Source organism: Cololabis saira, chromosome 21, assembly GCF_033807715.1.
Source record: "Cololabis saira isolate AMF1-May2022 chromosome 21, fColSai1.1, whole genome shotgun sequence".
NCBI lineage: Eukaryota > Metazoa > Chordata > Actinopteri > Beloniformes > Belonidae > Cololabis > Cololabis saira.
The window spans coordinates 1,788,853-1,801,160 of NC_084607.1; the positions used below are offsets into that span (position 1 = coordinate 1,788,853).

At 47.1% G+C, this 12,308-nt stretch overlaps 1 protein-coding gene across 5 annotated transcripts in view; it reads right to left on the reverse strand.

The window, feature by feature from the left end:
- LOC133422361 (integrin alpha-3-like) overlaps window positions 1–11,036 on the reverse strand; it is a 50,158-nt gene extending 39,122 nt beyond the window's left edge. For all 5 annotated transcript variants that reach the window (XR_009770736.1, XM_061712331.1, XM_061712328.1 and 2 more), the window contains exons 1-2: window positions 10,926–11,036; window positions 4,351–4,539 (exon numbers count right to left, since the gene is read on the reverse strand). Coding sequence is in view for 4 of the 5 variants with exons in the window: in XM_061712331.1 (XP_061568315.1) it covers window positions 4,351–4,529 (179 nt within the window). In the remaining variant the exon portion in view is untranslated. The remainder of the gene's footprint in view (window positions 1–4,350; window positions 4,540–10,925) is intronic.
- Between the last annotated feature and the right edge of the window lie 1,272 nt (window positions 11,037–12,308).

Sequence of the window (12,308 nt, forward strand, 5' to 3'; positions counted from 1 at the left end):
CTAACTAGATGTTTACTAACACTAACTAGAGGTTTATTAAACACTAACTATAGGTTTACTAAACACTAACTAGAGGTTTACTAAACACTAACTAGAGGTTTACTAAACACTAACTAGAGGTTTACTAACACTAACTAGAGGTTTACTAACACTAACTAGAGGTTAACTAACACTAACTAGAGGTTAACTAACAGTAACTAGAGGCTTACTAACGCTAACTAGTGTCATGGTTTCTCAGTTGGGGATATGTTTTTACCCGGTCACTCACTCTCCTGTTATTCCAGATCCTGCCACCTCATCATTCAGACAATCATTCCTCTCACCTGTGCTTCCTCTCCGTCTCCACACCTGGTTTCCATGGTGATCAGTTCCCTTTATAAACCGGCCCACTTCCACATGCTGCTGCCAGATTGTCTAGTGTTCATGCCTAGCTTTCCAGCGTTCCTGAGTCTGTTTCTGCCTGCCTTTCTTGCCTGATTCCCGGTTTTTGGATTTTTGCCTGCCTAATTTTATAATTTGGACATGTATTATGTCAGGTTACTTTTTTTTCTTTTCTTTTTTTAAAATCACAATCTAGTTCTGGCCACGAAAATGGCTATTTTGTATTCAATTTATGAAAATCCAAATGAAAATAAATGTTTTGCTGACAGGAATTTTGTTTCTTATTATCATCAATATCTAAGTATCAATATAGGATGTTATTCAAATGATAGAAGAAGAAATAGCACTTGACCTCATCTCGTGGAACACTGACTGGAAATTCAGTTTCAGTACAATTCTCCATTTGGGATATAGAGCAGACATTTGGCCACAGCTAGTGCAGCCATCGAGATAGAAAGGCCATCTTGGACTCAAATGAAAGCTTATGAATTAAGGAAGTTTTCTATATACATGGTAGGCATAGATATTCTCCATAAAGTACTGAAAAATATTGATTTTCATGAGAATTTGTTAGGCGAGCAGTACTTTTTTTTGTCTTTTTTGGGATGTTGAGAGTGATATCTTAAAATAGAGTTGCAGCAAGGCCCAGAATATTATGTTCCTGTCTTCCCCTATGTGTCAACATACTCTCTGCCAAATGTTATAGTTCTATGACTATTAATGCCATTGTAGTACCTAAATATTTGCAGATACATAATTTCGCCTGGAAAATGTCCCAAAAAGAGGGTTTTTGGCCCCCTGTAGCTTTCCAGCAGCTAGTTGACCGGGTTGTCCACCCAGGTTGATCCTTGAAGGTCCTAGATATCATTTCTGGTGTCAAACCTTTTACAACGCTCCATGTCTGTTTTCCCAAAAAATTGGGTTTTGCCCCCTGGGTAGCCCCCTTTGGATTTGTCTGCCTGTCTGCCCGGTTTTTGACTCCTGCTTACGTTTGACCTGGTTAAAGCCTTTTGGACTCTGATACTCTGTTTGGTTTTGTGCTTTTGGGTTCTCTGTCTTTTGGGCCGTGACAACTATTCCTTCCAGGACCCAGAGACCCTGAATGAATGGATGAATGGATGAATGAATGGTCCCTTCAATAACCCTGGAAGGTTCTCCAGGGACCAGGATCAGGAAACAAACAAGCCCCCGGGGAAAAACAACAAGATTACAGAGATTACAGCCAATTCAATTAGAGGACATGAAGGAACGGTCGTCACGGCGACCGTGGAGACGGACAGCCGGCCGATCTCTGAGAGACCTGGGGGGGGCGGGGCCTGACTGGACCAGCTGATACCAGAACAGCTGCTGCTGCTCATCCCTGCATTCCAAACATGAGCGCTGATGTTGGGGAGTTTATCAGTCCAGACAGACGCCACGGACTCAATAACCCTTTTAAAACCGGGAATATTAGCAAGGACCCGGTTTTGCACGGCCTTGTACACACCAATAACCAGTACTGGAGTTGAGGGGGGATGGCATCCCCCCTGAAATAAAAACGGTCCAAATCATCCCCCCTGTAAAACTGCCATCCCCCCTTTCCATCCCTTATGTCATTTCATCAATGAATGTGGTTTTACTGCTATTTCAACATTTAGAGTCAAAATAACTTATTTGACAATTTTCACCTGTTTCAAGTAAATTTTCACTTGAAATAAGTAGGAAAATCTGCCAGTGGGACGAGATTTATCTTCTCCTATCTGAAACAGGAGAAAATTGTTGTTTTTTCCAGTGATGAGTCTTGTTTTAAGTGTAATGAGATTTTTTTTACTAAAATGAGACATTTTAACTAGAAATAAAACAAATATTCTTGTTAACATTGAGTTTTTGCAGTGATCCATTCTACTTATCCTGTGAAGGACAGAGTCATATTGATAAGTTCAGAAAAGTGTTTTTTATTGTTGTGTTTTGATGTATTTGATGTAAGCCCAGTGGATATTTAAAGCTTACAGAAGGCTGCATTTAACTGCTGCTATGTCATTCCTGCAGTATTTCTGCAGCTGTTTTGGTCACTGCTATTACTAAAAAAGAAAAAAAGAAAAGGGTTATGGACTGCACGGAAACATAGTCAGTAAGGACCGGGTCAAGACCAGGACCGGGTCAGAACCGGGTCAGTACCTGCCACTGCAGCTGGTGTTTTCTCAGACTGAAGAATCTGAACATATTATTAACACTGGAGGGCATCACGCACGCACGCACGCACGCACGCACGCACGCAGGCACGCACGCACGCAGGCACGCAGGCACGCAGGCACGCACGCACGAACGCACGCACGCACGCACGCACGCACGCACGCACGCACGCACGCACGCACGCACGCACGCACGCACGCACGCACGCACGCACGCACGCACGCACGCACGCACGCACGCACGCACACACACACACACGCGCGCACACACACACGCACGCACGCACGCACGCACGCACTCACGCACTCTTTGATGTGATGAGAACCACCTGACCCAGTCCAGGGGCCGACAGGGGATTCATGAGGATGAAGGATCAGCTGACTGAAGAACTGTTCATTTATTAGGGCCCGAGCACTGAAGGTGTGAGGACCCTATTATATCTGTGATGTTTATTATTCTTCTTATTAATATTATTATTCTCGCCGGAAATGAATTGCCTTTTTGGAGGCCTTAAAATGCTCGAATGCTCACCAAATTTTCCAGAGTTGCGAAAAATTACGTATTTTATGGTCGACAGGCATGGGTCGACAAGAATGGGCGCCACCTATTTAAGTTTTTTGACGAGCCCCATAATATGGTTTGACCTGCAGCAATGACCTTTATGTGTCTATTATAGCAGACAAAACCCTACAAAAAAGTCTCTTGGACCCATGCTCTAAGTTACACAGGAGGTCCAGCATTTTGAACAGAAAATGTCATTTTTCATGAATTCTGGTCATTTCCAGGCCTCGTATTTTAACGAACTCCTCCTAGAGATTTTATTGGATTGTCTCACAACTTTGTTTGTTCAATCTATACACATGGCCGACGCTAAATTGCGAAGCTTTTAAGTTTTTTTCCAGAGGGCTTGACCGTAGTGATCCACCGAAGTTTGAGGTCATTTTTAAGCCTCGCCATGAAACATCAATTGGCTGTAACTCAGCAATACATGATTTGATGTGGTTGAAAACGTATGTGCATGATTGTAGACTGAGCCTGAAGACATCTATGGTGGAATATTCAGGATCGGTTGTAGCGCCACCTGTTGGCACCAGGAATTGTCAAGTCTTCTAGTATGCATCTGTGCTCCAAGCGAGATGAGCTGATGGAAATCAATAAATAGGATATTTCATGGTTTGCATTAATGGGCGTGGCCTAACGGCTCAACAGCGCCCCCTAGAAAACTTTTCTCTGCCATAACTTTTGAAAGGTTTGACATAAAGACTCGTTGGTGGTGTCATCGGACTCGATATTGAGTCCTTGACCATAATTGGTGCAAATTAGCCCCGCCCCTTCTTCTGATTGGTTGATATTTCATAGTTCCTTTTTTCTGCTATAACTTTTGAATGGTTTAACATAGGAAGTCGTGGGTGGTGTCATTTCTGATATGCTTATGGGGGCGGTGGCCGTGAGTGCGAGGGCCCGTTCATCGCTGCTTGCAGCTTTAATTTATTATTGTTATTTACATTCATGCATTTGTTCTGGGAATGCGACCGTTTACAAAGTTATTGGAATTCAATTCATTCTCTTATACAATCAGTCCTCGACAAAAACAACAACACATGCTGCATGTTTCTATATTAGTTAGAACTGGGTCGTCGGCTGAGGGCAGGTGAGGACAGGTGAGGATAGTTGAGGACAGGTGAGGACAGACGGACAGGTGAGGACAGGTGAGGACAGGTGAGGACAGACGGACAGGTGAGGACAGGTGAGGACAGGTGAGGACAGACGGACAGGTGAGGACAGGTGTCCACTCACAGGTGTGTCTCCGTCCCCAGGTCCGGGTGCAGCGCCACCGACAGTCCGAACAAACTCCCGCGGTCGCCGGTCTTCAGCAGCGGGAACGCCGTGTCCACGTTGAACGCAGCGCACATGCTAGCGTACATGCTAGCGCTCAGCAGCACACACAACCCCGTCGCCATGGAGACCGTCACCATGGAGACGCACCTGAGAGCAGGACAGACAGGTGGTGCAGGTAAAGACGTAGAACAGTAACGCACAATAAAAGTCATGTGACCAGCTACAAGCGCTAACACCAGCAGCTACGAGCGCTAACACCAGCAGCTATGAGCGCTAACACCAGCAGCTATGAGTGCTAACACCAGCAGCTACGAGCGCTAACACCAGCAGCTATGAGTTTTAACACCAGCAGCTACGAGTGCTAACACCAGCAGCTACGAGTGCTAACACCAGCAGCTACGAGCGCTAACACCAGCAGCTACGAGCGCTAACACCAGCAGCTACGAGTGCTAACACCAGCAGCTACGAGTGCTAACACCAGCAGCTATGAGCGCTAACAGCGGCGTCTGTCCAGCTGTCCAGTTATTACTGGCTACTACTACTGGTTACTACTGGTTACTGCTGGTTACTACTGGTTATCTGGGTATCTGGTTGGATGACAAACTGTCATTTTTAGAACATGTGTCTCATCTGCTAAAGAAACTGAGGGCTCTGCTGGGGTTTTATTATAGAAACAAAACCTGTTTTAACATTATTGCCAAGAAAAAACTGGTACAGGCAACTTTTTTAAGCACTTTGGAATACGGGGACATTATTTATATTCATGCTGCCTCCTCAACACTTTATTGGCTTGACACAGTTTATCACAGTGCTTTACGTTTTATTACTAACTCAGCATTTAGGACACATCACCGTCAGGGTTTCCCCCAGTTTTTGATTCTCAGTTCTGTCCCTCCTGTTTCCATCTGCCCTGATTGTCTGCACCTGTGTTTCGTTGCCCCCTGCGTATATCTGGTCCTGTCTTTCCCGCTCCCTGTCGGCCCGTACTGTTTCCTCCCTCCATGTTCTCCTCTAGTTTATGGTTCCCTGTTTTTGTTCTGCCTTGTTTGATCCTGCTCAGCAGCGCTTTTGGTTTTTGTTAAATAAACCCTGCCTTTTATGAACTCCTGCCTCCTGCTCTCCTCACGCCAAGTCAGAGTTCAAGCCCCACGCCAAGTCTTCCATCATCATCATCCTTCGACTGTCATGGAGATCCTAGATGTCACTTCTTTCCATCGGGTTCTGTCGGCCATTGCTGCTCCCAGTTCTTGGAGTGTAAGTCCTGGGTCGCTAGAGATTGTCAGGATAAGTATGAGCCTGGTTCCTCTGGATGATTGGGGGAGCCGCCATATTACTTGATCCGTAGCACGGTAGCAATGACCCGCAAAGATTGCTCTACGGCGTGCTACAGTTGTTGTTATTGGTGGCAGTTCACCAGAGATCTGCTCCGTGGTTGGATGAGTTTTCCAGGAGATGTTTCTGAACACATGAGGAGTCTTGTGTTTGTGCCGTTGAGCCGGTCTTGTAGTTCCTTCTTCATAGTCCAGGTCTCAGCACCAGATAATAGGATGCTTTAACACAGACCCTGGAGAAAGAGACCTTGATGGAGGTGGAAATTCCTGCCAGACTCTGAGGAGTTTGTTGCAAGCGTTCCAGGCGTGTCCCTTTCTGCTGTCAGCCACATAAGTCTTCCAAGCCCCACGCCAAGTCGCCCACGCCAAGTCGTCCAAGCCCCACGCCAAGTCGTCCAAGCCCCACGCCAAGTCATCCAAGCCCCACGCCAAGTCATCCAAGCCCCACGCCAAGTCTTACACGCCCCACGCCAAGTCGTCCAAGCCCCACGCCAAGTCGTCCAAGCCCCACGCCAAGTCATCCAAGCCCCACGCCAAGTCATCCAAGCCCCACGCCAAGTCATCCAAGCCCCACGCCAAGTCTTACACGCCCCACGCCAAGTCTTACACACCCCACGCCAAGTCTTCCAAGCCCCACGCCAAGTCTTACACACCCCACGCCAAGTCTTCCAAGCCCCACGCCAAGTCTTACACGCCCCACACCAAGTCGTCCAAGCCCCACGCCAAGTCTTCCAACCCCCACGCCAAGTTGTCCAACCCCCACACCAAGTCGTCCAAGCCCCACGCCAAGTCGTCCAAGCCCCACGCCAAGTCATCCAAGCCCCACGCCAAGTCATCCAAGCCCCACGCCAAGTCATCCAAGCCCCACGCCAAGTCTTACACGCCCCACGCCAAGTCTTCCAAGCCCCACGCCAAGTCTTACACGCCCCACGCCAAGTCTTACACGCCCCACGCCAAGTCATCCAAGCCCCACGCCAAGTCTTACACGCCCCACGCCAAGTCTTACACACCCCACACCAAGTCGTCCAAGCCCCACGCCAAGTCTTCCAACCCCCACGCCAAGTTGTCCAACCCCCACACCAAGTCGTCCAAGCCCCACGCCAAGTCGTCCAAGCCCCACGCCAAGTCATCCAAGCCCCACGCCAAGTCATCCAAGCCCCACGCCAAGTCATCCAAGCCCCACGCCAAGTCTTACACGCCCCACGCCAAGTCTTCCAAGCCCCACGCCAAGTCTTACACGCCCCACGCCAAGTCTTACACGCCCCACGCCAAGTCTTCCAAGCCCCACGCCAAGTCTTCCAAGCCCCACGCCAAGTCGCCCACGCCAAGTCGTCCAAACCCCCACGCCAAGTCTTCCAACCCCCACGCCAAGTCTTCCAAGCCCTGCGCCAAGTCGCCCACGCCAAGTCGTCCAAGCCCCACGCCAAGTCGTCCAAGCCCCACGCCAAGTCATCCAAGCCCCACGCCAAGTCATCCAAGCCCCACGCCAAGTCTTACACGCCCCACGCCAAGTCGTCCAAGCCCCACGCCAAGTCGTCCAAGCCCCACGCCAAGTCATCCAAGCCCCACGCCAAGTCATCCAAGCCCCACGCCAAGTCATCCAAGCCCCACGCCAAGTCTTACACGCCCCACGCCAAGTCTTACACACCCCACGCCAAGTCTTCCAAGCCCCACGCCAAGTCTTACACACCCCACGCCAAGTCTTCCAAGCCCCACGCCAAGTCTTACACGCCCCACACCAAGTCGTCCAAGCCCCACGCCAAGTCTTCCAACCCCCACGCCAAGTTGTCCAACCCCCACACCAAGTCGTCCAAGCCCCACGCCAAGTCGTCCAAGCCCCACGCCAAGTCATCCAAGCCCCACGCCAAGTCATCCAAGCCCCACGCCAAGTCATCCAAGCCCCACGCCAAGTCTTACACGCCCCACGCCAAGTCTTCCAAGCCCCACGCCAAGTCTTACACGCCCCACGCCAAGTCTTACACGCCCCACGCCAAGTCTTCCAAGCCCCACGCCAAGTCTTACACGCCCCACGCCAAGTCTTACACGCCCCACGCCAAGTCTTACACGCCCCACGCCAAGTCTTCCAAGCCCCACGCCAAGTCTTACACACCCCACGCCAAGTCTTCCAACCCCCACGCCAAGTCGTCCAAGCCCCACGCCAAGTCTTCCAAGCCCCACGCCAAGTCTTACACACCCCACGCCAAGTCTTCCAACCCCCACGCCAAGTCGTCCAAGCCCCACGCCAAGTCGTCCAAGCCCCACGCCAAGTCTTCCAAGCCCCACGCCAAGTCATCCAAGCCCCACGCCAAGTCTTCCAAGCCCCAAGCCAAGTCTTACACACCCCACGCCAAGTCTTCCAACCCCCACGCCAAGTCGTCCAAGCCCCACGCCAAGTCTTACACGCCCCACACCAAGTCTTCCAACCCCCACACCAAGTCTTCCAAGCCCCACGTCAAGTCATCCAAGCCCCACGCCAAGTCTTCCAAGCCCCACGCCAAGTCATCCAAGCCCCACGCCAAGTCTTCCAAGCCCCACGCCAAGTCTTCCAAGCCCCACGCCAAGTCTTACACACCCCACACCAAGTCTTCCAAGCCCCACGTCAAGTCTTCCAACCCCCACGCCAAGTCTTCCAAGCCCCACGCCAAGTCATCCAAGCCCCACGCCAAGTCTTACACACCCCACGTCAAGTCATCCAAGCCCCACGCCAAGTCTTACACGCCCCACGCCAAGTCTTACACACCCCACACCAAGTCTTCCAAGCCCCACGTCAAGTCTTCCAACCCCCACGCCAAGTCTTCCAAGCCCCACGCCAAGTCTTCCAACCCCCACGCCAAGTCTTACACGCCCCACACCAAGTCGTCCAAGCCCCATGCCAAGTCATCCAAGCCCCACGCCAAGTCTTACACGCCCCACGCCAAGTCTTACACACCCCACACCAAGTCATCCAAGCCCCACGCCAAGTCTTCCAACCCCCACGCCAAGTCTTACACGCCCCACGCCAAGTCGTCCAAGCCCCACACCAAGTCGTCCGAGCCCCACGCCAAGGCCCATACCTAGGCTTCGTGGACGACCCCCCGAACTGTCTTGCCGGTCGGCCCGGTCCTGAAGGGCCCCCGGAACTTTGGCCGTGTGTTGGCCTATTGGGTCCTCAACAACCACACCGTGACAATCACTGTGTTCTTGATTCTCTGGTCTCCTGAGGAGACAACACCATTGGATTATTTTTATTTACAAAGCCATCCTGAATAAACTCCCCTCATATCTGTCTGTTAGGTTTAGGCACTTAACATTTGTATCATCAAACTCTCTGGAGACAAAGAAAGACACAAACACGATTAGAATTTACTTGCAAGGAGAGCAGTCGAGATTTGTAAGATCTCCAACATACTCTAATTTGTCTCTGCTGCTTCCTTGCTTTTATTTACTCTGGGTGTACCCTAGTTTACAGAGCTGACTGCACCCCTAAAGGGAGGGGGAAAGGGAGTGGTCGCAGTCAGTGGACAGGTATAGATTGTTCTCTCCAGCTCACAGTGTGTACAGCTCCCGCTCTTCCACACGGAAGCTGGAGAAAGTCTCCAGGATTCATAGAAAGTCTCCAGGATTCATAGAAAGTCTCCAGGATTCATAGAAAGTCCCAAGGATTCATAGAAAGTCTCCAGGATTCATAAAAAGTCCCAAGGATTCATAGAAAGTCTCCAGGATTCATAGAAAGTCCCCAGAATTCATAGAAAGTCTCCAGGATTCATAGAAAGTCTCCAGGATTCATAGAAAGTCTCCAGAATTCATAGAAAGTCTCCAGAATTCATAGAAAGTCTCCAGAATTCATAGAAAGTCTCCAGGATTCATAGAAAGTCCCAAGGATTCATATAAAGTCTCCAGGATTCATAGACAGTCCCAAGGATTCATAGAAAGTCTCCAGGATTCATAGAAAGTCTCCAGGATTCATAGAAAGTCCCCAGGATTCATAGAAAGTCTCCAGGATTCATAGAAAGTCTCCAGGATTCATAGAAAGTATCCAGGATTCATAGAAAGTCTCCAGGATTCATAGAAAGTCTCCAGGATTCATAGAAAGTCTCCAGGATTCATAGAAAGTCTCCAGGATTCATAGAAAGTATCCAGGATTCATAGAAAGTCTCCAGGATTCATAGAAAGTCTCCAGGATTCATAGAAAGTCTCCAGGATTCATAGAAAGTCTCCAGGATTCATAGAAAGTCTCCAGGATTCATAGAAAGTCTCCAGGATTCATACAGAACTTCCTCCTGCTGCTCCTGGTCCTGGAACCACATTCAGAAATCTCTTTTACTTTGTGGACTCGTCTCCTCGGGTGAATTCAAGGTTCTTCTTAAACAGAAACAGAAATGTGCACCTGCTACTTTTAATGTAAGGTTTTGTAATGATGTTTGCACTGTGGTGTTGTTGTTAAATTGATTTTATTGTTAAGCCTCTTGGCCAGGTTTCCCTCGCAAAAAAAATTCAGTCTCAAGGGATTTTCCTGGTAAAATAAAGGTTAATAATCAATAATAATGTAATTGATCAGATTACCTAATGATATTTCTAGATTTGTTATTTTTTTCTTAAATCATGTACATACCATATTGTATTCATGCTGCCGTTTTTTTTGCTAGACTGCAATCGTGTGTTGTGCATATTTTTAATCTTAGTACAATCTTTTGCTGTATTTTACAGGTAGAGGTAGAAGGCTTTTTGCCTCAGCTGAGCACATTACCAATCTCTTTTTTTACATTTGTATTAGGGCTGTGCGATTAATCGATTTTAAATCTAAATCGGATTTATTATTCAACACGATGTTAAAAAAATTTAAATCGGAAAATGGATTTTCCTTTTTTGCAGCTGCATCACAGACAGAGCTCGTCTAGTCGTCTTTGTTTGGTCAAGAAAATGTAAATGTTGTCACTTTACTAAACTCAAGGAGGATTTACAGTATCTTTCAATTGCACTTCATTCCCAATAGGGACATTTGTTTGCTATTTTTCTTTAAAAATAAAGATAAAATATTTGAAACAATTTATTCCATTGTTTTTTGTAGTTTTACCAAAAAAATCGAAATCGAAAATCTGGTTTTCAGAGAAAAAAAATTGGGATTTTATTTTTGTCCAAAATCGCCCAGCCCTAATTTGTATGTCACTTGTTCTGTTTTTATACTGTGCTAAATAAATAAATGTAAATCTAAGGGAGACTGACCTGTTGGCTGATGGAGATCCTGGTCCTCGGCAGGTTGTCGGTTCAGCTCCGTCTGCCGAGCCTCTTCTCTCCCGCACGCGCTCAGAAGGTCCGTCTGTCCTCCAGCTCGATCGCCCTGAGATGAAATCATGTCTCTCTCTGTCAGGAACACGCCCCCCTACACACACACACACACACACACACACACACACACACACACACACACACACACACACACACACACACACATGGGGAGAGATTCTGACCTTTGTATTGTTATGGGGACGCCGTCGGGACACTCCCCCACACACACCCCTCTGTGTGAGTAACACACACACACACACACACACACACACACACACACACACACACACACACACACACACACACACAGGTTTATTCAAAGTGTTTTACATCAACATTAAAAGCGGCGAGACACTGACAAGTATCTGTATCTATATTTATATTATTATCAGCGGAGACTAATGACATGATTGTATTTTTGATGGGTGTGTATAAAATAAGAAATAAGTGAAAGATCCTGTGTTCGTTTGTCTGGATAAGAAAACCAGTGAACTAGAATCAAAGTTAATACAAGCTTTTATTACATCAAGCACCATTTTTTTCCGTCAGGAGGTTCAATTCTTTCAGACTACAAGGTAGGAGAGAAACGCACAACGTTTTCATCAGTCCAGTTGAATTTATACTAAAAAAGGGAGGTGTTCTCTGTACCTGAATTTACGGTGGCCGAGACCCGCCATTGCTGAAAATTAAAGAAACGCTGGAAATAAAAAGAAACGGCGCTGCAAATAAAATAAGCGCTTTGCAAGTAAAATAAACGCTTTGCAAATAAAATAAACGCTGCAAATAAAAACAAACGCAGCTGCAAATATAAAGAAACACCGCTGCAAATAAAAAAAACGACGCAAATAAAAGAAACGTTTTGCAAATAAAATAAACGTTTTGCAAATAAAAGAAACGTTTTGCAAATAAAATAAACGCTGCAAATAAAAGAAACGCTTTGCAAATAAAAGAAACGCTGCAAATATAAAGAAACGGCGCTGCAAATAAAATAAACGCTTTGCAAATAAAATAAACACTTTGCAAATAAAATAAACGCTGCAAATAAAAACAAACGCCGCTGCAAATATAAAGAAACGCAGCTGCAAATAAAAGAGACGCTTTGCAAATAAAAGAAACGCTGCAAATAAAAAGAAACGGCGCTGCAAATAAAATAAATGTTTTGCAAATAAAATAAACACTTTGCAAATAAAATAAACGCTGCAAATAAAAACAAACGCCGCTGCAAATAAAAGAAACGCTTTGCAAATAAAAGAAACGCTGCAAATAAAAAGAAACGGCGCTGCAAATAAAATAAACGCTTTGCAAATAAAAACAAACGCC